The sequence below is a fragment of the Triturus cristatus genome, chromosome 11, assembly GCF_964204655.1.
Source record: "Triturus cristatus chromosome 11, aTriCri1.1, whole genome shotgun sequence".
Classification (NCBI taxonomy): domain Eukaryota; kingdom Metazoa; phylum Chordata; class Amphibia; order Caudata; family Salamandridae; genus Triturus; species Triturus cristatus.
In genome coordinates, this window is record NC_140594.1 from 56,601,251 (window position 1) to 56,627,832 (window position 26,582).

The 26,582-nt window shown below is 49.2% G+C and overlaps 1 protein-coding gene across 13 annotated transcripts in view; it reads right to left on the bottom strand.

Annotated features, from left to right (window-relative positions):
* Nucleotides 1-26,582, bottom strand: part of GNB1L (G protein subunit beta 1 like) — a 502,841-nt gene that overhangs the window by 142,317 nt on the left and 333,942 nt on the right. For all 13 annotated transcript variants that reach the window (XM_085633690.1, XM_085633691.1, XM_085633679.1 and 10 more), the window contains 2 exons: nucleotides 24,145-24,270; nucleotides 8,777-8,939 (listed from right to left, as the gene is read on the bottom strand). In XM_085633690.1, the coding sequence (XP_085489816.1) occupies nucleotides 8,777-8,939; nucleotides 24,145-24,270 (289 nt within the window). The remainder of the gene's footprint in view (nucleotides 1-8,776; nucleotides 8,940-24,144; nucleotides 24,271-26,582) is intronic.

Consider the following 26,582-nt stretch of genomic DNA (forward strand, 5'->3'; position numbering starts at 1 on the left):
CATGGTTTGCTTTCAATTGCTCTGTCTTGTTATGTCTTGTTTCATTCTGAGTGAAAGTGTTTCCAGCAGGTAAGGTTGTATTTCATTTTCGCCATAAGGGTTCAGTTGGAATCCAACCCCTATGGACCTCCCTCTGAACCTTCCATTGACGGGTGTCATGCCCTGGCCACCTCATTTAAAGCGAAAGTTTCAAATCTATATCTCTCCTTTCAAAAATGGGAGGGAAGTTCTAAGCCCACCCGCCCCAAGCCACCCCACTAGCTGCAATTCCCCTCCTCTCTATGGATATGTTTGCTGCGCTGTTTAGCAAAATCAAATCTGGATTTGATGTAGACGAGATCAGGCAACGATGAAAATGCACTCACCACTCTTTGAACTGTCGTTTTGCCCCTACTGGGAGGCATCACTGGTCCATGTAATCTGCTTTTGTCATGGCTTTTAATAGAATGGCCCACATTTTTAATTCCATCTTCTATCAGTCAATCAATCAGCATTTGTACAGCTCGCTAATCACCTCTAAGGGTATCCAGGCAATACGTGGGGTGGGACTACACGAACAGTCAGGACTTGAGGGCACTCCTGAATTCGGTGAGGTAGGTATGGGGTTCGGAGGTAGATGGGGAGGTCGTTCCACGCCTTGGCAGTGAGGTGGGAGACGGTAAGTCCTCCAGCTCTGGTGCGATGAATGCAGGGGACGGTGGCGAGGGCCAGGGAGGCTGACTGCAGGTGTCCGGTGGGCTGGTGGAAGGTCAAGCAGTTGTTCAGGTATTCTGGTACTGTGTTGTGGAGGGCTTTGCAGGCGGGCATGAGCAGCTTTAACTGGTGATCTCTTCTTGATGGGGAGCCAGTACAGGCTACGGAGGTGCGGGGTGATAGTGGATCGTCTGGGCAGGCCCAGGATAATTCTTGCTGCTGTGTTCTGGATTATTTGGAGGTACCAGAGGAGGAGGGTGGTGGTGGTTCTGGCACAGAGGGCATTCCCATAGTGAAGTCGACTGGTGATGAGGGCTTGTGTGGTAATTCTTCTGGTGTCGGTTGGGATCCATCTGAAGACTTTTCATGAGCATTCTGTATGTGTTAAAGCAGGTGGAGGCAATAGAGTTGACCTGTCGTCTCATGGAGAGCTCATTGTTGAGGATGATACAGAGGTTGTGAGCGTGGGTGGTGGGGGTGCGTGCTGGTCCGAGGGCGAAGGGCCACCAGGAGTCGGGCAACAGTGAGGTTGGTCTTCCGAAGAGGAGAACTTCAGTTTTGTCGTGTTGAGTTTGAGGCAGTTGGCTCTCATTCTGTCGGCAATGCTGGTCATGGCATTCTAGAAGTTCACTCTGGTGATATCCATGTCTTTGGTGAGGGAGAGAATGGGTTGGTTGGCGGAGGCGATGATGTTGAGACCATGGCTGTGAGCGATGGGCGCCAGCAGAGTCATGTAGATGTTTAACAGTGTGGGGCTGAGTGAGGAGCCCTGGGGTACACCACAGATGATGCTCTTGGGGTTGGAGATATACGGCGGGAGGCGGATTCTCTGAGTGTGTCCAATGAGAAACGAGGATAGTAGTTTGAGGGCGTTGCCAAAGATGTCGTTGTGGTGGAGTCTTTGGATGAGGAGGTGGTGGGAGACCGTGTTGAAGGCTGCTGACAGGTCGAGGAGGATCAGGGCTGCTGACTCGCCATGGTCAAGGATGGCTCCGACGACCGCCGTTGTGGCTATGAGGGCGGTTTCTGTGCTGTGTTTTGAGCAGAAGCTGAATTGGGAAGGGTTAAGCAGGAGGTTGGATTCCAGGTAGTCTGTGAGTTGGCGGTTGACGGCTTCTCCAGTACCATGGCCGGGAAGGAGAGGAGCGAGAAGGGGCGGTAGTTCTTGAGGTCGGATGTGTCAGCTGTGTTTTTTTTTTCAGAAGTGGTTTTACTTCAGCGTGCTTTCAGGTTTCCGGGAATGTGGCAGATCGGAGTGCTAAGTTGATGATGCTGGTTAACGGGGGTCCGATTTCTTTGTGTCCGAGGTTGAAGCTGTGGTGGGGGCAGGGCTCAGCCGGGGCTCCAGAATGAATGTAGGACACGATGGACGTTGTGGTTTCGGTGTCAAGGGGTGTTCAGTAGGTCAGGAAGTGGATCGGGAGGATGGTGGGAGGAGCAGAGATGTCCAGTTGTGGTGCTTGGGGTTCGAAGTTCTTGTAGAGGGTGGCAATCTTGATGTGGAAGTCGGCGAGTGAGTTGCAGAGAGACTGAGAGGGCTGGATGGAGTTTTCGACTGTGTCTGGGGGGGGGGAAATCTCTGACGATGTTGAACAGTTTTTGTGCGGTTGGTGGACAGGAGGCAGGTGGTGAGTGCTGCTTTCTTTGCTTCTCTGATGGCGTGGTGGTAGGACTTGAGGGCCGTCGTGGAGGCTGTGCGGTCACCTGGGTCTTTGCTGCTGCACCAGTGTCTTTCCAGAGGTTTGCATTTGCGTAGTTCTGCTTTGAGTTCGGGGGTGAACCAGTTGGCATGCTTGTTGCTTCTTCTGCTAAAGAGGGTTTTGACGAGTGCGATGGAGTAGGCGCTAATGATGATCCATTCAGATAGGTGAGTGGCGGCTTGATTGACGTCGTCGGATATGTGTGGATGGTGTTGGTGTTGAGGGTGGCCATCCATTGGGATTCGGTAATGATGTTCCAGCTCCAGCGGGCGGTGGGGGGCAGAGTGATGTTGGCCTGTTTTATTGACCGCAATTTGAATTGGACGATGCTGTGGTCCATACAAGTAAGATTCGTAGTGTGACTGAGCTGGATTTTGTCGCTAGATATGAAAATGGGGTTGAGGGTGTGGCCGGTGGTGTGCGTGGGGTTGGTGACAATCTGTTTGAGGCCCAGCATGTCTATGGAGTCTAGCAGGGTGGCCGAGTTGGTGTCTGAGGGGTCTTCGAGGTGGAAGTTGAGGTCACCGAGGAAGAGGTAGTGTTTGGAATGCAAGGCGAGGGGGTTGCTGATTTCGGGGATTAAGTTGCAGAAGGGGGACTGGGTCCTGGTGGTCTGTGGGCGAAGGTACCTCTGACGGTTGAGTGGGCATTGGCTTGGAGGTGGAAGTTGCAGTGCTCCATGTCGGGTAAGGGGGATTCATAGTGGTGAGTCTGATGGTGTCCTTGTGGATGATAGTAATTCCTCCTCCGGGTCTGACAGGCCAGTCCCTCTTCTGGGTCATTTTGTAGCTGGTGGTTGTGGCAGTGGCTATGTCGGGGGCTGAGGAGTCTTTGAGCCAGGTCTCTGTGAGGAATACTACGTTGATGCTGGTGTCCCAGAGTTCGATGGTGTGTTTGGTCAGGGAACGGACTTTGAGCAGCATGCATCGAAGTTTGGGCTAGCGAGCGGTGGTCTTTGTAGGAACCATGGTTCCGTGGGGTCGCAGGTGAAGTGGCAGTGGCGGCGGTCTAAAGCTCCTTCGGTGTCTGTGGGTGAGTGGGTGTAGCACCCTGGGTTCAATCCTCAAAGGGCGGAGCTGGAGTAGCGGTGGATGGTCGGTGGGTCAGGGGTTCTGGTACAGGGCGCGGTCGGGGTGGAGATGGGCCTAAACATTAGATCCTGCTCACTGGCATTAAAGGAATATTTTAACCCAGCGGATATGCAATTGGCCAGTGGTCTTATAAAATATTTCAAAAACAGGCATTACAAAATAAGTCTCAGACATGGTCATGTAAACACCTTGGCACGAACTAGCTCTATTCCATTTGCCTTTTCTGATACAATTGCACATCTCCATGACACTCCATAACTTTGTTCAGAACTAATTTCTTAACCTCTCCTTTAAAATGCATGATTGTGTTTATGCTGCCTTGAACTGCCAGATATTAATATTTTGTAACAGCCTTTATTAACCATCCAAGAAAGTTTGATTTGCCTGCATTGCAGGGTTACCCGGAGCTGCTGTGCAACCAAGACCTAGCGTGCCTGAAACCATGGCCCAACATTTGCCCCGAAAGGCCTGTTTAGGGCCTCCACCTGTGCTTGTTGCACCCATCAGACCGGCCATGAAGAGGACCCAGCTCTCCCCTATGCAGCTATCCCTAACCACAGCTGCATGCCCAACGTGACAGCTGTGCGTCTACACTAGAGTATGGTATGGGGGTGATCTGCACCTAAATCCAAACAGGGTAAATACCAGACCCGTGTTTGGAATCATTTGGACCATAAGTGGGAGAACTAAGATCAGAAGCAGGAGAAGGTGCTAGCCCGCTCCAAAGGCTAGGACACTAAACCGCACTGTATACATATGTTTAGGTGTAATGTGAAGTTCTAGTATACATTAAAAGCACTTTTCTTTTTGAAAGTTAAGCACTGGGTTGGACAATCAGTTATTATACGGATGAGTGTTGACTAGGTAATGAGCTTGAGTACCCTCAAAGTACCTCCCTGAGAAGCCTGTGACTGCTCGCCATCACCCCCATGGAGAGTCTGGTGCTGAAGGGGTTGTACTTGGCACAGTTTGTAGAGTCATAATAGGACAGATGCAGGGACTTCAGAGGCAGCACACCTGAAACCCCACGGTTGAGGTCTAGTCCTGGGCCCCCCAACCCTCTCTGAAAAGGGAAATGGCAGAGAAGCTAGGAGAACTTTTAATCGGACAGGAGTTAGGCATCTCTTCCTGAGAACAAAAGAACCTCTCTCTCCCACTATAATGTGTGCTGTGATCACTGTCAGCCTCAGCATGACAAGAACACAGTACTCACTCTCAAATGGAGAGGGGATCATTTAATGTTCTGTGGTTTCACTCCTTTACAAGGGAAGCCTTGAGTGAACATATGTGATTGTCATTGTTACTGTGCCAAAAATGTCAAAAAATACCATATAATTACCTGCAGTTTAACATAGGACACACAAAGCTCCCCTCCCAAGGATCCCTGTTTACTTGTTTCCACCATGGTTCTTGGACTCTTGCTCTGTCTCTCGTCGCATTTGTCAAAGTAACATGGCTGAGTGTTAAAAACAGCCTTGGAGAGAAGAGTGGCCACTTCTAAGTCAGCAGGTGAGGCACCAACCTGATTTTATGCCATGCGGGAGACAGGTGCCAGGATTCTGAAAGATAGGCAGGTGGTCTCTCTGTGGCAAAATGGAGAATTACCTGTTTACTCCTAGACCACCCAGAGAGCTGTCAGGTTTTCCAGGTCTATGAATGGCGGGCATGTCCACTTCAAATTATTCCTTTGCATTCTAGTACTTGAAGACCTAAATGAAACAAGCATTTGCAGTGCAATAGGTCTCGCATTACTGAAAGTTTGAGCTGTTGGCGTTGCTAATAATAATGCAATGCCAATAGCTCAAACTTTCAGTAATGCGAGAGCTATTGCTTGGCAAATCAATTGTGGCACCCGTGCTTTAGCTTTGAACATCTTAACCAAAAGCGCGGGTGCCGCGATTGCTTCAAAAGTAAAGAACTAAACAATTTTTTTTCCCATTTCTTTACTCTGCGCTTTAGCTTCCAATGTTTCAAGCTAATGCGCAGGTGACACAATTGTACCAAAAGAAAACAAATCAAAAATAAATGGCAGACGCATGCCTTTTCTTAATATATATTACTTTTGTTACAATGTCGGCACCCACACTTTAGCTTTAAACATCTTAAGCGAAAGCACGGGTGCCGCAATTGCTCCAAAAGTAAAGAAATACAAAGAAAAGGAATGGAGATGGATGTTTTTTTCTATTTCTTTACTTTTGAAGCAATCGCGGCACCTGCGCTTTAGATTAAGATAGTATAAAACTAAAGCGGGGCGTGCCACCATAGTAAGAAAAGTAAAGAAACAGATTAAAGAAAGGCATGCAGCCACGTTCGGCGATTGCAATTTACAAAAGAATAGCGTGACCACCATTATTCCAGCTGAGGTTTGCCGCACTGGTTAGATAGATTTTTAAAAGCATTGTGGGAGAGCATGTCCTGCCTGATGCAGGCAGCAGAAAGCCATTTAAGAAAATAGTGCTCTGAGCTGTAATTAAACATACTGAGTAACAACCAATGTAACAGGGGGTGTCCTCATGAGAGGTTACAAGAAGAGAAAAGGCGGTACTAAGGAGGGACTACTAAGTCTAATGACCAATAAAAAGCCACCATTTACAAAGGATAGTGACAGAAGCTAATTAAAAAATGGTTGGAAAGTGGGCGGAGCTTCTTGTCCATATCCTGAATACAATATCAGACTACAGAAAGTAGCCCATATACCCTGAAGAGACTAGGGAAAACATCTATATCATAAAACAGTGTCTCAAAGCTGTGCCTGACTCCTGCCGGCCCAGTTTGACATCTCGCCACACCCAAAGCTGACTTCGCTAAGTAACTTGACCAGAAGCCCTTAAGTTATCGCGACTGAGAGCATTTCCCGTTCCCTCTTCGGGACTTTTATCTACGTCCCACTCAATTGAATCTTCGCAGGTCCCATATCATTTGTCTTGGTACCGTGCCACACCCAGAAATTGACAACATCCCACCTGGATTTATACAGTGCGCACGTTCGCCACTGCCATATAAATAAGTAACCTGGTCCTGATGATGGCCTAAATACTTCTACAGGCCGAAACTCCGTCGACTTCCTACAGCGAAATTCTCGGCGCCCCCATCAAGGATACCCGATTTGATTAATTTGTATTCTCTACCATTTGTTTGGGTGTCCATACTATGTAAAATAAAAATTACATTCACTTGCTTTTGGTTTCGCCCCCTCCTATTGCTGTACATACTTACTCATATGTCACTTGCGCCATCACAACCTTTTCACGAGCACTTGTGCACAGTATCCCACAGTTTACATGTCATTCAATGTAACGCAGTGCTTCCCATAAGTTTGAATATATGAAACTTAATATGTCAAATGTGTATATTCATTACAATACAATTTATGTTACAAAAACAAATTGTCTCCCTGGTTTTCTCCCCTTTTGATTTAATTCTCAGCAACTAGTTGTGCTATGTGTAACTGACCTTCAATTTACACCCTTTTGAGACACTGTTTTATGATACATATCCTGAATACAGCATGTCTCGAAGAGACCGCGCAAGCGCTGCCTAGGCAAAACCTAAAATGTGGTAAACAGATTACAAATAGCAGAATGAAAAGAACAGGTAGATACTCCGACATGGACTTGGCAAACTTGACAACTCTGCTCCCACTGTTTACATCCTACCTAGTCAATCAGATGCAGGTCACAGATTACTCACTATGACAGAAATCCTCACTTTCGGATCCAAAGACTACAATCATACAGGGCGCACTCTAATCCAAACAATCTCTTCACCCTTGAGTTATAGGTCATTATTCGGCTGATGAGGCCCTGCGTGGATTCGAACCGGAGACTTGCAGATGTCACACGTCTCTGCAGTAGACACTCTTACTGACAAGGCAGGCCCACCCACAGTCACTTCACAGAATATTGTCCAGGAGTCAAAGAACCTCCATGGACATCTTCATGGACATCTTCATTACTGGGAGGAAAGGGCAGAAACAATAAAGGCACAAAGGCAGCTAATGCTACTCCCATGACTCCACTGCTGGCACAGGCAACTGAGAGTCAGCGTTTTAACGAAGACTGCACAAGTAGTTATAGTCAGTCGTATTTCCAATAGTGACAGTAGGTAAACACCACCTCCCTGCACACACTTCTGCTGCTGTGTATTATTGATTTCTAGAGCTAAAGTTGACAGGAGGACAACAGCATGCACAAAACAAAAGTAAAAGGAAATTTAGCAAAGTTGTAATATAACCTCAGGCAGCGCCCACACTATGCATGCTTTGGAACGTCACGCATCACTGAATGGCCTATGCGATCACTAATATACCTCCACTGTTGTCACAAGGACAGAGGGGAAAGGGGAGGGGAAAGGGGGAAGGAAAGGGCGAGGCAAAAAAGGGGAAATAAAAAATGGGGAAAGGTAAAGGGTGAAAAGTCCGAGGGGGAAGAGGGAATGGACGCTTCGCATCAATGCCTTATCAAGGGAATGATTGGGTCCTTGGCCATGCACGGGCTTGGAAGCCAGTTTCCTGTCCCCCATACGGTAAGTACTAGTGCATCATTTCATTCATCCCACTCCAGTTGCTATGGCTAATCGGCTGGGGGTGAGGATGGACTACAGGTGCCAGCGGGGGAAGTGCTTTCCCCATTTGACAGTTCTGTTTGAGCTCACCCACTCCCTTGCTCTGCAACAAACTAAAGCCACAATTACCATTAGTGAAAAGGTACCAAAGTGTGTTGTGCTTACAATGCATTAAGATAACGCTCTGCTCAAAGGCGGCATGTTTAGCAGACTAGCACATCGCGAGAGCCAGTACTGCTGTGCTTCACACTAGACCATCGATGTGTCATTTCTACTCTCCACACAAAAGTGCTTTCAAAACCATTTTGTGAAATTCTCTACCCTATAAACAAGGGCACACTATCAAAAAATTAGAAAGAAAACAATAACCACAAATTTGTGTTGGTTCCTTTTGAAATACAGGAGCAGTGGAGACAAACATGATCCAACATTTGTGGTATGGTATCTTGGGGACGGGTGTCTTTATTTTCACAAATATCCCTTTCAAAGATTATTCAGAAAACAAAATTAACATAAACTGATGGCAGACCGAGGCTAGTAGGAACATCATAGCTGCCAATTTCACGCCCTAAGTCTCCACCTCATCCTTTTTTCGTATACAATGTTGTTCCTCTTGCACGTGTGCGTGCAGGAGCACATGTCTGCATGTATTTGCACATGTGCTTTGTGTGCATGTGAGTACATTTGCATGCATGGAGTGGATTGAATACCCCAACTCTGCCCCCCTACCTCTGACGTTTCTCTCCCTGCCACAGCCAGCAGCCACCGGTCCTGGGACGTCCTCAGCAGCGAGCACTTGCAGAATCCAACACTCTCAGTGAAAATGGACTCAGTCACTGAATTCCGTCCTTCCGCCAAGTCCCAGGTACAGATCTGCAGGTCACGGCCCTGGCTTCTCAAAAAGACACAAGCCAAGAAAGAGAACAGTTACACAGGCAGTAATATTAAAATCAAATATGTAATAATAGTGCAGATGCCCCAACTGTGGCAGAATCACAGCGTGTGGGGCATTGGTATTTGCATTAAACCATCTAAGTCAGGACTACATAGAAATTATAAAATCTACATACGTTCTACTTGTGTACACTCTAAGGGCTCTAGTGTGCAAGCGAGGCATCCCTTGCCCCGTCCGACTGGGAGAATGCACTGATTATGAAGGTTGTCAGAAATTCAGCAATTCTTTTCCCCAAAAAACAATTTCTTTGCATCCCCCTCATCAAAAACATAGCCGCCTCAGATATTCATGGATTTTTAGGTCTCGCTAGGAGAGCCTTTAGCCAATGGTCTGCTCCTTTTCAAGCACACTCGTGCTTGTGGTGGCATCCACCTTGAGGGAGCGAGCAGTGGCACGCGTGCTAATTGCCTGCTGCTCGCTCCCGCATGGCGGATGAAAGCACAAGTGTGCTTGAAAACAGCTGCTGCTTGTTTGAGTTTCAGCATTAGTCATTTACAGTCATTAAACCAGCGCGGGCCGTGTTTTTTTTTTTTTCATTCCGCCCCTCACTCACTCTCTCTTTCACTCGCACTCTGTCGCTCGCTCTCTCTCTCTTTCTTTTCGCAGGTCGCACGGAGACAGCAATTCGTCTTACAATTTTCTTTGTAACGACAATTAATAGCCTCAATATAAGGCAGACACTACTGAGCCCTAAACTATCACATTATAAGTTTCCACTTGTGCACGGCTCTCTCTCCAAAGCGTCCCATCACATTCATTGCATTATGTTTGCATGTTACTTTCCTACTACCAGCTGCGGGGCATAAAGTGCATTGAATAACTCAAGCAGTGTCACTACTTTATCTGGTGCGGGCCGCGCTTTTTTCTTTCCATTCCCCCCTCACTCACTCTTTCGCTCGCACTCGCACCACCACGTCCACCACCACCACGACGTTCACCACCACGTTCACCACCACATCCACCACCACCACGTCCACCACCACTACCACCCACCACCACGTCCACCACCACCACCACTACGTCCACCACCACACCCACCACGTCCACCACCACCACCACATCCACCACCACGTCCACCACCACCACATCCACCACCACCACCATGTCCACCACCACCACCACGCCCACTGCCAACACCACCACCACATCCACCGCCACCACGTCCACCGCCAACACCATCACGTCCACCACCACCACCACCACGTCCACCGCCAACACCACCACCATGTCCACCACCACCACCACCACATCCACTGCTAACACCACCACCATGTCCACCACCACATCCACCACCACATCCACCACCACCACTACGTCAACCACCACTACGTCCACCACCACGTCCACCACCACCACGTCCACCACCACCACGTCCACCACCACCACGTCCACCATCACCATGTCCACCACCACAACGTCCACCATCACCACGTCCACCACCACGTCCACCACCACAACGTCCACCACCACTACCACCACGTCCACCACCACAACGTCCACCACCACCACCACGTCCACCACCACCACGTCCACCACCACCACGTCCACCATCACGTCCACCACATCCACCACATCCACCAACACGTCCACCGCCAACACGTCCACCACCACGTCCACCGCCAACACATCCACCGCCAACAAATCCACCGCCAACACATCCACCGCCAACACATCCACCGCCACCGCCACCATGTCCACCGCCACCACATCCACCACCATGTCCACCACCACATCCACTAGGTCCACCACCTCCACCACCACCACCAGCCACCACATCCACCAACACCACGTCCACCAACACCACGTTCACCACCACATCCACCAGCCACCACATCCACCAGCCCCCACCACATCCACCACCACGTCCACCACCACCACCACATCCACCACCACCACCACCACCACCACGTCCACCACCACCACCACGTCCACCACCACCACCACGTCCACCACCACCACGTCCACCACCACCACCTCGTCCACCACCAAAACCACGTCCACCACCACAACCACGTCCACCACCACGTCCACCACATCCACCACCGCCATCACGTCCAACACCAACACGTCCAACACCAACACGTCCACCGCCAACATGTCCACCACCAACACGTCCACCGCCAACACGTCCACCACCACCACATCCACCATGTCCACCACCACCTCCACTATGTCCACCACCACCACCTCCACCACCAACACCACGTCCACCACCACATCCACCAGCCACCACATCCTCCACCAGCCACCACATCCACCACCACCACGTCCAACACCACGTCCACCACCACGTCCACCACCACGTCCACCACCACCACTACCACATCCACCACCACGTCCACCACATCCTCCACCACCATGTCCACCACCACCACATTCACCATGTCATCCACCACGTCCACCACATCCACCACCACCACCACCACCACGTCCACCACCACCATAACCACCACGTCCACCAACACCACCAAAAAAACACGTACACCACCAACATGTCCACTACCACCATGTACCCCACCACCACGTACCCCACCACCATGTCCACCACCACCATGTCCACCACCACCATGTCCACCACCACATCCACCACCACCACCACCACCACCACATCCACAACCACCACCACGTCCATCACCACCACCACCACCCGTGACAGGTAAAGTGTCACTGGAGGGCAGGGGTAATAGGAGTGTCAACCCCGGCTGTACATGTAACATTTAAGGATGCATTGGGTGCGAGAAGATGTGAATAGGGGCTAGAAGTATTACACCAGACACAAGGTACATTTTGAAGAGGCGCAATGTCACAGGGGCTCCTGTAAAAGCACTCGCAGCATCTCTACCTCACAGTGGCATACCTGCACGAGCCACTCACTCAAAACAAGCATTGACATAGCCAATAGGTCTCGCCTTTGGGACCTTATAAGTGTTTAGCCTTGCAACACTTGATGTTGTTGCACCAAGGATATTGTGCTGGATAACTAAACACTTGTAAGGTTCCAAAGGCGAGACCTATTGGCTATGCCAATGCTTGTTTTTTTAGTCTGAGGTGCCTGGGACGATAAACCGGGTGCAGTGCATTCAAGATATTTGGAAAAGAACCAACAGCAAACTGTTGGTTAAGGGCAGCAAACTTTTGGCCACTGGCATCACCCCTGGGTCATATATATATATTTTCAAAATCTTCCTTGCGCTAAGTGGTAGACCAGGGGAATTCACAGAACAAGATGTTTGCCAGATTTTTACGATTTTATCCAAAATATGGTAAATGCCTCAATCTCCTTCAGTCAGGAACATGACCCTGCTGAGGCGTGCCCCAGACCTGGGTCTCAGAAGCATGGAGAAGCCAGACGTGTGGATTTTCAGTGGGTTCAGGGAGCCTACAGGAGATAAACTGTCTGCAGTGCATCCTGGAAAATTGGAAAGCAACAGAAAGCAAAATGTCAGTTTAGGGTACCTATCCTTCGGTCACTAGTAGCAACCCTGGGCCTTTAGGAATCCTAGCACAACCATATATTTTCAACAGCTACACAGGCTACGGTTTCTATCGCGGCGACCACACCTCTCCTCCTTCTGGCTGGCTGGCTGGGAGTACTTGCCGAACAAGACATTTGTCTGATTTTCAGTCTTTTTTTTCCCAGAACACATTAAAACCCTTCACTCTTCCTCTCGCACAGGAAGATAACTCTGCTAAACCTTCACGCACAGCTATGTTCACCTGGATTTCCTGAGCGTAGGGGTATCAGACGTGTGGGCTATCACTGCGTGTAAGCCGGCGCCCACACCAGGGAATGTTTTTAATGAGTAAACTTTCATGGGGGATGACTGCAGTATTTGCTGCCCTAGGAGGGCCTTAAGCCATCGGTCTGCTCCTTTTCAAGCACACTTGTGCTTGTGGTGGCATCCACCTTGCGGGAGCGAGCAGTGGCACACGTGCTAATTGGCGGCTGCTTGCTCCCGCAAGGCGGATGCAAGCACAAGTGTGCTTGAAAACAGCTGCTGCTTGTTTGAGTTTCAGCATTAGTCATTCATAGTCATTAAACACAGCGCGGGCCGTGGTTTTTTTTTCCATTCCCCCCCTCACTCACTCTCTCTTTCGCTCGCACTCTGTCTCTCGCTCTCTCTCTCTCTTTCTTGTCGCAGGTCGCACGGAGACAGCAATTCGTCTTACAATTTTCTTTGTAACGACAATTAATAGCCTCAATATAAGGCTGACACTACTGAGCCCTAAACTATCACATTATAAGTTTCCCCTTGTGCACGGCTCTCTCTCCAAAGTGTCCCATCACATTCATTGCATTATGTTTGCATGTTACTTTCCTACTACCAGCTGCGGGGCATAAAGTGCATTGAATAACTCAAGCAGTGTCAGTACTTTATCTGGTGCGGGCCGCGCTTTTTTTTCCCCTTCCCCCCTCACTCACTCTCTCTTTCGCTCGCACTACCAGCACCAGCACCACCACGTCCACAACCACCACCAGCACCAGCACCACCACGTCAACCACCACCACCACATCCACCACTACACCCACCACGTCCCCCACCACCACTACCACATCCATCACCACGTCCACCACCACATCCACCACCAGGTCCACCACCACACCCACCACTACCACATCCATCACCACATCCATCACCACGTCCACCACCACCACGTCCACCACCACCACCACGTCCACCACCACCACGTCCACCACATCTACCACCACCACATCCACCACCACCACATCCACCACCACATCCACCACCACCACATCCACCACTACACCCACCACGTCCCCCACCACCACTACCACATCCATCACCACGTCCACCACCACATCCACCACCAGGTCCACCACCACATCTACCACCACGTCCACCACCACCACTACCATATCCATCACCACATCCACCACCACGTCCACCACCAGGTCCACCACCACTTCCACCACCACCACCACATCCACCACCACCACCACATCCACCACCACCACATCCACCACTACCACCACCACCACGTCCACCACCACCGCGTCCCCCACCACCACCTCCACCACATCCACCACTACCACCACCACCACCACGTCCACCACTGCATGTAAGCCGGCGCCCACACCAGGGAATGTTTTTAATGAGGAAACTTCCATGGGGGATGACTGCAGCATTTGGGTCCAGATCAGCCAGCATGCAGGGAAACCTACCAACCCAAGACATTCCCCAAAACTACTAGAGTGCCGAACAAATTCAGGGGGATGGGGCTTGCATGAACATTGTATTGCCCAAAATCCTTGCAAATATCTAAACCTGGGTATAAAGTAAAATAAAAAATAATCACAATTACTACACTTTTCTCTGACAGAAAACTCCAGATTTCCCAGCAAATGACAATATTCCTACAATCAAACATTTCCAGCAGAATACTACGTGAGCCTACTACACATGGAGAGATCAGAATATTGAACATGTGAAGACCACAGTCACACTAGCCTCCCTTCACATAGTAGTTTTAGCTTGTTTCTGTACGATGCAGTATGCCGACCCACACGTGTAGGCCTATTAAACATGAACAGTTCAGAACATTGAACATGTGAAGATCACATTGACACTAGTCTCACATCACGTGGTCATAGTTTTGGCTTGTTCATGCACCTCACAATAGGCCGACCCCATGCGTGGGCCGATTAAACATGAACAGAACATTGAACATGTGAAGACCACATTGACACTAGTTTCACTTCACATGCTCCTAGTTTTGACTTGTTCTTGTATCTTACAATAGGCTGACTCACATGTGTCACTGTGCTTTACCAGTTATGTGCGGGCATGCTTGCTGATGGGATGTTAAATGATTCCTATTTGGATTTTTTTCTTAGGCAAAAAAAACCTCAATCACAGTCTTGCTGGGTCACAGAATTGCATGTCTTTGCCTCAGAAAGGGCCCGGGTGGTAAGTGGGTGCTTTCTTCACCCAAGACAAGAATCTAAACCGATTCTGGCTCCTTGCTGTGGCCCAGACAGCTCTTGCCTCTCACAATTCTTCGAAGGCACATATAACCTACTAGCCCCAATAGTATCACCACCTAACCGCATTAAAGACGCCATCAAAACCTACTGGACCAATAATCTTGCACGCCCTGGCAAAAACAACACAGATTCCACTCTCCTGCGAACTGCAGCTGTACATCCCACCAGATGATTTCTGATCTACAGAAAAGCCATTAGTCATCACTCACCTAGACAGGGCTAAACCTTGCTCACAGGCCGGATAAAAAATGCTTTAGCGTCTGTCAAAGTGATCTTTCATGTAGGCTAGTCAGAGGGGCAAAGAAGCCAGACCACATCAGTCCTATCTTGAGACACCTCCAATTGGCACCCGTTGAAGGCCAGAATCCCGCTCAAGCCTGAACGCTTACCCATGGAGCCAGTGACGTTAGACACCTCCTCTACTTAAAAGACAAATTGCGTAAACCAAGAAGGGAAAGAAACACCAGGAACAAATCCTGGAGAATACTGGAGATTCCCCGAAGGAAAGAAGAGAAACACTGAGCCTTCTAAGGAATGCCTCCTAGATTTTGGAACAATCTTTCACAAGATTTAAGAACCAACAAATCCCTACTCGCATTTAGGAAAAAGCTGAAGACCAAAGTTTATAAAATGTACCTGGAAACTCTCATCTATGTTTATATCTAGGCATGTATCTTCCTCGCAACCTCTCTCTACATTTTTTACACTTGCCTTTCTTTCCACATATGTGTTCAGTAATCCTATGCTGTGTCTAGTCTATTTCCTATTATATGTAAAGAGCTCTACCCCCATGTGCCTAGGACGCGATATATACATATACCCACAAAATATTGAGTAGATCAAAGACATGGATTTTCTCCAGCAGGGCCGTCTAGTGATGCTCAGTGTTGTTGGCCTTTGTCAAGGGGAAGAAATAAATGGTCACTCATATGACAAGGTGAACGGACAACAGGTTCCACTCTACCCCCATTGTAACAAAAGATTCAGATTGGTTGGGGCAGTCGCTATCACTGCCCCAACCCATAGTATGGAGGATGCAGGGAAACAACTCACCATCCCACATGTTGTGTAACTAATGAGGAGTTTGTAACACTGGTTACTCTCAGAAGTAACTAATGTCCTTGTAGATCTACAACAAACGTCCTCCACGCTCATGGGGGGAGGGGATCTATGCCAACAGGCAGGTGCAGATGTAGATTATTTTTACAAAAATAGGTTTGGGTTTCAGTATTGCCCGAGATACCCTTAGCCCGCAGGACTCCTGATATGGTGTTCTGAAGTGTAAGACAATGAACTACTTTGACAAGACGGAGCAGTAGGTTTTCTGTAGGAAAGTGGTCCATGAAGTACTTCGCCGATACTCCCATCTGCTCCTTCGAACAGACTCCAGCATCCGCAAACGGCTGGAAGGCAGACCGGTCATATTTCAAGACCAGAGAGGCCAGCTCCCTTAGAACATGAAGGCGATTAACTCTAGTGATAGAGAGACCACTGGATTAAACATGAAGTAGGCATCTTGATACAGCCGAATGATTGGATAACAAGGCAAGAAATAGAGGGGAGATACAAACGGAGCTCTCTGTCCATCAACCCATAGAAATACAAATGTGGTGGGCCAAGCTAAGCATGGCCCACATACTCAGGGAGGGCAAAGCATCCAGCGAGTAAGGGGAGGGGACCCCGTCACACCTTAGATTGACTACAACCTGAAAGATAACAGGCTAGTACCACACAAGAAAGTAGCAAAGACAAGACCTGGCAGTAACTGGCACCACTTATTTCCAGGACGAAACAGGAAACTACAAGAACTGCGAATTGTGCGACAGTCAGAATCCCCAAGGGCAAAATAAAGTTCAAAATTCAACAAGAGGGGGAAGGCTACAATTAGAAAAACTGAATTTACAGGACAGTTCTCAGCAACAGAAAGGAGAAATTACAAACACCTTTATAAAAAAACACCATCAGTTTTGCATTTCCAGTTCATACATTTTCAAAAACAAGGCCAGAGGTCACATTAATCTCATGTGGTTCAAAGTTATTAGGACTCCCTCACCAAGCAGCAGTTCCATTGGTGTGGACTCACACAGCCTGGAGCCATGAAAGCAAGATCTGTGCCAGAGGTTTAGCCCAAGACAGGCATGTGCCCGTGTAAACTACAAAGCATTCACCCAGCCAGACATACATCCATCCGCCACACATGCATCCATGGACTCCATACACCCCACCAGCTAATTTAATGAATGGGCAGAAAGGAGGTCATGAGCAGTAAAAGAAGGAAAGAAAAAAAGACACTAAGAGTTGATCTTTTGTTCTGTTGCCAAAGTATAACAACAACTTGTTTACTTCCGGGTGAAATTACAAGCAATTGTTTGTTTTGTTTGTTTAAACTTTATTTCGGCTTCAGCAATAGCAAGGACACGGCCAGCACAGCTGTTTAAGGAGGCAGCCACAATGAACGCATGAAGGCTGTAAAGCGGTGTGCAGGTAGGTAGACAGCGAGCCCTCTGGCTATCACCTGGAATAAGGCGCTGCACAGAGATTCCGAAAATGTACCAAAGAATGTATTACATTTTACATTGTTTAAGAAAAGCTTCAGGCAAACCCGGTCATGACAAAATTGAGCACATCATAAGGCCTTCTTCAGGCCTTGTTACTAGGGAACGCCTCATGTAATGCATTCATTTACACAGGAGTTTTATATCACACCCACATGCTGACTCTCGGCCACTTCCAACAGCCATCCCTAAAGTTTAAGGTTTCAATGAAGAAAAACACACAAAAAACCAAGGGTCAAGGGAATAGATGCCAGTTATGACCAAAAAAAAGTATCACAAAAATATGCAATGAATACATTAATTGCATTAAGTACTGTCCTGCTTTTATACTAGCCTGTTATATATTATGTACTGTTGGGTTCTCAAAAAATTGCCTAAGACCCTTGGTATTTTAACACCCTTGAGACCATTTGGCCTCAATGAACCACTGTTTTTTTTTTTTTTAAACAGATGAATTGCCCCATGTTCTCGAAAACTGTGGGGTCCCTTATTCTATAATATAGTTATCAGCAACAGGAACAACTGCTCCTAAATTGTGTTTAAGGAAATGCACTGTGATAATATAATAAAATAAAATTAAAGAACATTGGAAGCTTGATTTGCAAGATTTTGTATCATTACTATTACAATGGTTCGGCTGCAGTTTCAGAGTCCATATGTCACATGAATCATGTCACATCATGTATTCATTATTTTCCATAAATGGTGAAAATTAAATCGCCCTCAAAAAATGTGGTTTTCAAGAAAAGAGAAGCCTATAATTTAGTACAATATACTACAACATACAACAAAAGGATGAAGTACTGCATTCCATACACGTTTCTACTTCTAAAAGTATCGAATATAAAAAGTATATCACAAGTAACAAATGACAGAGTCCTGGCGACATTTACACCCTGCTTAACCATACAGTTTACAATCATGTTACCAGAACCTCTAAATTGCATTTTATGAGAATAATAAACAATAATCCATTGCTTATCCTCAAGAGTTTAGGTCACATTGACCTTTCCATATGGAATCCAAAATCTGGTGGAAAAACTTTCCTGAAGTTCATTAAATTCAAACAGCCTCCTGCGAAGCACTTGTGGTGACACATCTGAAGTTTAATGAACATTGGTTGAGGAGGTCATAGTTTAAAGCACTCTTCTAACATAGGCTTCCACAAAAAATAACCAAAATTGCAATCGTTTTAAAATGGTTTACATTGAATTTCACCCAACTTAACATAAACACATAATCTACTTGGCCCGAATGTACATCACACATTTTGAAAATGGATTCAGTCATTGTCATGGCCTATAAAATGTTCAAGACTTATCTACTAAATACAAGTGTCAAACATGGGCATGTCTATCTTGAATTGTGTCTTTGTATCCAGAGCGCTTAGAAGATGGCTGCTAAGACTAGGCGCACACATGAGAACGCTAGAGAACGTCTTGTCTGACCTCCAGCACTGGCTGCAGCAAGTTCCTGATTGACGAACACAAAAAGGACTTAGGGTGCTACGCATATTCCTAGCATTAAAATAATTATGGTTTCATATTCTCACTGAGCATAATTGCAACAGATAGTATAATGACCCTACGTTTAGCTATTGGTGCAGTGACATTTTTATTAGAGAATTTTGTGTAACTGTGCAGTATGCAAAGTGGATCTGGAGGAGACCAGGGATGGACCCAGTGCACGTGATAGGCCAGTGCTGTGGATCTGGAGGAGACTAGGGATGGACCCAGTGCACGTGATAGGCAAGCGCTGTGGATCTGGAGGAGACCTGGGATGGACCCAGTGCACGTGATAGGCAAGCGCTGTGGATCTGGAGGAGACTAGGGATGGACCCAGTGCACGTGATAGGCCAGCGCTGTGGATCTGGAGGAGACCAGGGATGGAACCAGTGCACGTGATAGGCAAGCGCTGTGGATCTGGAGGAGACTAGGGATGGACCCAGTGCACGTGATAGGCCAGCGCTGTGGATCTGGAGGAGACCAGGGATGGAACCAGTGCACGTGATAGGCAAGCGCTGTGGATCTGGAGGAGACCTGGGATGGACCCAGTGCACGTGATAGGCAAGCGCTGTGGATCTGGAGGAGACTAGGGATGGACCCAATGCACGTGATAGGCAAGCGCTGTGGATCTGGAGGAGACTAGGGATGGAACCAGTGCACGTGATAGGCCAGTGCTGTGGATATGGAGGAGACCAGGGATGGAACCAGTGCACGTGATAGGCAAGCGCTGTGGATCTGGAGGAGACCAGGGATGGAACCAGTGCACGTGATAGGCAAGCGCTGTGGATCTGGAGGAGACCTGGGATGGACCCAGTGCACGTGATAGGCAAGCGCTGTGGATCTGGAGGAGACTAGGGATGGACCCAGTGCACGTGATAGGCCAGCGCTGTGGATCTGGAGGAGACCAGGGATGGACCCAGTGCACATGATAGGCAAGCGCTGTGGATCTGGAGGAGACCAGGGATGGACCCAGTGCACGTGATAGGCCAGCGCTGTGGATCTGGAGGAGACCAGGGATGGACCCAGTGCACGTGATAGGCCAGTGCTGTGGATATGGAGGAGACCAGGGATGGACCCAGTGCACGTGATAGGCAAGCGCTGTGGATCTGGAGGAGACTAGGGATGGACCCAGTGCACGTGATAGGCCAGTGCTGTGGATCTGGAGGAGACCAGGGATGGACCCAGTGCACGTGATAGGCCAGTGCTGTGGATCTGGAGGAGACCAGGGATGGACCCAGTGCACGTGATAGGCAAGCGCTGTGGATCTGGAGGAGACCTGGGATGGACCCAGTGCACGTGATAGGCCAGTGCTGTGGATCTGGAGGAGACTAGGGATGGACCCAGTGCACGTGATAGGCCAGTGCTGTGGATCTGGAGGAGACTAGGGATGGACCCAGTGCACGTGATAGGCAAGCGCTGTGGATCTGGAGGAGACTAGGGATGGACCCAGTGCACGTGATAGGCCAGCGCTGTGGATCTGGAGGAGACCAGGGATGGACCCAGTGCACATGATAGGCAAGCGCTGTGGATCTGGAGGAGACCAGGGATGGACCCAGTGCACGTGATAGGCCAGTGCTGTGGATATGGAGGAGACCAGGGATGGACCCAGTGCACGTGATAGGCCAGTGCTGTGGATATGGAGGAGACCAGGGATGGACCCAGTGCACGTGATAGGCAAGCGCTGTGGATCTGGAGGAGACTAGGGATGGACCCAGTGCACGTGATAGGCCAGTGCTGTGGATCTGGAGGAGACTAGGGATGGACCCAGTGCACGTGATAGGCCAGTGCTGTGGATCTGGAGGAGACCAGGGATGGACCCAGTGCACGTGATAGGCCAGTGCTGTGGATATGGAGGAGACCAGGGATGGACCCAGTGCACGTGATAGGCCAGCGCTGTGGATCTGGAGGAGACTAGGGATGGACCCAGTGCACGTGATAGGCCAGTGCTGTGGATCTGGAGGAGACCAGGGATGGACCCAGTGCACGTGATAGGCCAGTGCTGTGGATCTGGAGGAGACCAGGGATGGACCCAGTGCACGTGATAGGCCAGCGCTGTGGATCTGGAGGAGACCAGGGATGGACCCAGTGCACATGATAGGCAAGTGCTGTGGATCTGGAGGAGACCAGGGATGGACCCAGTGCACGTGATAGGCAAGCGCTGTGGATCTGGAGGAGACCAGGGATGGACCCAGTGCACGTGATAGGCAAGCGCTGTGGATCTGGAGGTGACCAGGGATGGACCCAGTGCACGTGATAGGCAAGCGCTGTGGATCTGGAGGAGACCAGGGATGGACCCAGTGCACGTGATAGGCAAGCGCTGTGGATCTGGAGGAGACCAGGGATGGACCCAGTGCACGTGATAGGCAAGCGCTGTGGATCTGGAGGAGACCAGGGATGGACCCAGTGCACGTGATAGGCAAGCGCTGTGGATCTGGAGGAGACCAGGGATGGACCCAGTGCACGTGATAGGCAAGCGCTGTGGATCTGGAGGAGACCAGGGATGGACCCAGTGCACGTGATAGGCAAGCGCTGTGGATCTGGAGGAGACCAGGGATGGACCCAGTGCACGTGATAGGCAAGCGCTGTGGATCTGGAGGAGAACAGGGATGGACCCAGTGCACGTGATAGGCAAGCGCTGTGGATCTGGAGGAGACCAGGGATGGACCCAGTGCACGTGATAAGCAAGCACTGTGGATCTGGAGGAGACCAGGGATGGACCCAGTGCACGTGATAAGCAAGCACTGTGGATCTGGAGGAGACCAGGGATGGACCCAGTGCACGTGATAGGCAAGAGCTGTGGATCTGGAGGAGACCAGGGATGGACCCAGTGCACGTGATAAGCAAGCACTGTGGATCTGGAGGAGACCAGGGATGGACCCAGTGCACGTGATAAGCAAGCACTGTGGATCTGGAGGAGACCAGGGATGGACCCAGTGCACGTGATAGGCAAGTGCTGTGGATCTGGAGGAGACCAGAATGGACCCAGTGCACGTGATAGGCAAGCGCTGTGGATCTGGAGGAGAACAGGGATGGACCCAGTGCACGTGATAGGCAAGCGCTGTGGATCTGGAGGAGAACAGGGATGGACCCAGTGCACGTGATAGGCAAGCGCTGTGGATCTGGAGGAGACCAGGGATGGACCCAGTGCACGTGATAAGCAAGCACTGTGGATCTGGAGGAGACCAGGGATGGACCCAGTGCACGTGATAAGCAAGCACTGTGGATCTGGAGGAGACCAGGGATGGACCCAGTGCACGTGATAGGCAAGAGCTGTGGATCTGGAGGAGACCAGGGATGGACCCAGTGCACGTGATAAGCAAGCACTGTGGATCTGGAGGAGACCAGGGATGGACCCAGTGCACGTGATAAGCAAGCACTGTGGATCTGGAGGAGACCAGGGATGGACCCAGTGCACGTGATAGGCAAGTGCTGTGGATCTGGAGGAGACCAGGGATGGACCCAGTGCACGTGATAGGCAAGCGCTGTGGATCTGGAGGAGAACAGGGATGGACCCAGTGCACGTGATAGGCAAGCGCTGTGGATCTGGAGGAGACCAGGGATGGACCCAGTGCACGTGATAGGCCAGCGCTGTGGATCTGGAGGAGACCTGGGATGGACCCAGTGCACGTGATAGGCAAGCGCTGTGGATCTGGAGGAGACCAGGGATGGACCCAGTGCACGTGATAGGCCAGCGCTGTGGATCTGGAGGAGAGCAGGGATGGACCCAGTGCACGTGATAGGCCAGTGCTGTGGATCTGGAGGAGACCAGGGATGGACCCAGTGCACGTGATAGGCCAGTGCTGTGGATATGGAGGAGACCAGGGATGGACCCAGTGCACGTGATGGGCAAGCGCTGTGGATCTGGAGGAGACCAGGGATGGACCCAGTGCACGTGATAGGCCAGCGCTGTGGATCTGGAGGAGACCAGGGATGGACCCAGTGCACGTGATAGGCCAGTGCTGTGGATCTGGAGGAGACCAGGGATGGACCCAGTGCACGTGATAGGCAAGTGCTGTGGATCTGGAGGAGACCAGGGATGGACCCAGTGCACGTGATAGGCAAGCGCTGTGGATCTGGAGGAGATCAGGGATGGACCCAGTGCACATGATAGGCAAGCGCTGTGGATCTGGAGGAGAACAGGGATGGACCCAGTGCACGTGATAGGCCAGTGCTGTGGATCTGGAGGAGACCAGGGATGGACCCAGTGCACGTGATAGGCCAGTGCTGTGGATCTGGAGGAGACCAGGGATGGACCCAGTGCACGTGATAGGCAAGCGCTGTGGATCTGGAGGAGACTAGGGATGGACCCAGTGCACGTGATAGGCAAGTGCTGTGGATCTGGAGGAGACCAGGGATGGACCCAGTGCACGTGATAGGCAAGCGCTGTGGATCTGGAGGAGACCAGGGATGGACCCAGTGCACGTGATAGGCCAGCGCTGTGGATCTGGAGGAGACCAGGGATGGACCCAGTGCACGTGATAGGCAAGCGCTGTGGATCTGGAGGAGACCAGGGATGGACCCAGTGCATGTGTAAACCAGATGGGTCTGGTACGAGCGGACGGTAACGTGAAAGCATCTTCTATAAATCCCCTCACTGATGATGCAAGATGTTGACGCCGTGGTGGAGAGTGTCATGAATGTAGTGAGCAGGCCAAGGGCTGGTAGAGGACTCAAGTCAGTGTCAGGGCAGGGGTCACTGGGGTGATGTGTTCCAGAGGAGGGAATCGCTCACGCTGGCCGACCCATCCCTGAGGAACATCAGCATATACTTTGAGACAAGTACAAGTCTTGTTGGTCCTGTAGGCAGATCTTAAATAGAGTGATTATTATTTCTGCTACATACATGTTTTTCTGTGTGAAGATCTGTGTGTGTTACCCATTGATTTGCATCTGTGATTTGATTACAAACTAAATGAGGTAGTGAAGGGAAAGAACATCGGAAACCACCTAATGTTAGATGATCCCTAAAACGAGAACACGTCACTGTGACGTAAATGAAAAGTATTGCCCACTCTTGCAGGAAGACCATCCGACAGGCGGAGCAGAGCTCAGAATGTGGATCGCTCGGCACCCACCTGAGTAGCGACTCTCTACCACGTAACGTCTGCACCCAGTAGACTGATTTCCCATCATGGCCATCGAGAACCGTGTCCGCTCGGCGAGTCTTGAGGTCCCAGATATGGATAAGCCCATTTGAAGCCCTGGGAAGGGAGAAAGAAAGAGAAGTCCCATTAATTGAAGTCCATCAAGTTAAGGAAAAAAGTAATTTTAATTTGCGACTGGTACCAGAGAAGGATGTTTAAAGTACTTGCAGTAGAGCATTCTTCTCTGGAGAGAACAAGAGTTACACTGCCTTCCCAAAGTCATCATTTTGGGGACTACATAGAACAGTTTTCAGGAATCACAATAACTAAGCAAGAACACACAGCATTTAGATAAAGATAAACATAAGAACAGATTTGGATACAAGTTTTTACTTTTGCGCAGCATTTCATCCAGAGGCGGGAACCACGCATATTCGCTTTTACGTATTGCAATTAACAGCTTCATAATGTATGTAACATACATCAAAATACATATTCCATGTAATGTAGGCAGTCATGTGATCAACATCCTTCTGCGCGTGGAATCAGATTTTGTTTCTGCAAGAAATTAGGGTTTGCGGGTCGGATTGGTGTAAATAAATAGGGCCGGACACCAAAATAAAAGGTGCCCCCGTTAGCGAACCAGATAGCTAGAAAATCCACATTTGCAAATGCAGCTGGATTTGAACTTGTAAAGACACCCTGTATCGGTATTTTGCTTGGCATGGGAGCCTCTGGGCATTTGTGTTTGCTGCAGGCAATGTTTGTGGTAATATCGTGGCAATGAACTGTTAAAAATCGACCCAGTAGACCATAAAACAGGCCCACAAACTGTTAAAAAGCTGATCTGAGACCAGCCGATTGGGCATTGACTGCCCTACATGTCAGGCCGCCACCGTTTGTGGTAAATCTTGAGAGTGCAATTAAATAGTACAAAATTGGGTTGCAACGTTTGTGTTTTTTATACTTTGTATATGTATTAATGGAAGTCTGCACCCGTGCCACTTTGAGGCTGTTGGTATCTTACCTATGGTGTAGGCGTGAGAAAGCGCGGGTGTCTACCACAGTACTGCGTGCAGACTATCAACTACAGCCACGTGATCAAGGTAAGTCTATATATAGGCACGTATAGGTCTACTATCTTTCACGTCACATCTACCTACCGTTATGAGCTATATTGCGGTGTATATGGACATACAGTGAGAGTTGGTGTTCTACGTGCAATATTGTTACAGGTCGCTCCTTTGTCACTCAATACTGTAACATACATCCGTAAACAGACTGTCGCTGGACCGCGCATGCTCAATGTCCCTTCTTGTTACTCAGTGCTCAGCGCCTGTTTCCCGCGCATCGTCTCCGTGGCCAGCCCGCCAAAGTGGCTTCATAGATGCACGCATGTCAACACGCAGGCGCGTGGGAGGGCAGCATTCCGCCATCATCCCTTGTCCTGGCCTATAACAGACACACCTCTAGGCTGCCTACTTACGACGGACCCTACAAGTTCCATGTTTCAGCCCTATGCCCCAGTCACACAGATATCTCTCCCTGACATTCTTCTGAATTATAACTATGGAAGGTGCCTTCCCTTGGCATGTACCCATGTATATATTGTAAGTACGTTAACAGATGTTGTATGAACTTAAGCAAGAAGAAAGAAGTGTGACGTATTTAGAGGTGAAGAGTTAAGGGGTGAAGGGCTTAAGGGTGAAGAGGTCAGAGTTTACGGGTAAAGGGTGAACATTTAAGGTGAAGGGTTTAGGACTAAAGGAGGAACGGTTTATTTGTGAAAGGTTCAACAAAGAAGGATTTAATGGTAAAGGAAGCAGGCGTCAAGGGTTTATGGGTGAAGATAAGCATTTAGGCGTGAAGGGTTTGGGGTGATGTGTTTGCAAGGGAAGAGTTTAAGAGCAAAGGTTTTAAGGATGAGGCTTTTAAGGTAGAACGGCGATGTTTTATGGGATGAGCCATTCCAAAATTCAATGAGTGATGTATTAATCATTTGAAAAAAAAAGGGCAAGGTAAAAGTCAACGTGTAAGGAAGAGTAAGGTAAACACTGACATGAGGTGGCGATGATTAACTGGTAAAAATGCCCTTAAAAAAGGTGTAAGGAGATGGAAGACAAAGGGCAGGCGAGGAAATGAGACGTGTCCATCCGATTATCACATGTAACCTTGTTAATACTTTAATAATATGTTGTTCGGCATGAAGACGCTTAATATGATCAAGTCACGCATTGCGGTACCAAAGCATGAATCGAGGTGATGTGATATATGTATATGTGTGTGGGCATGTATGTACACATAGGTATTTGCATTGTGCGGGTCTAGAATGAGAGCAGAAGATCATGTTACACGTAGACTACAACAAGGGCAAATCAGGATTGTACATTTAAAGTAAAGGTTCCATCTGAAGCAGGTCCCTAAACGAT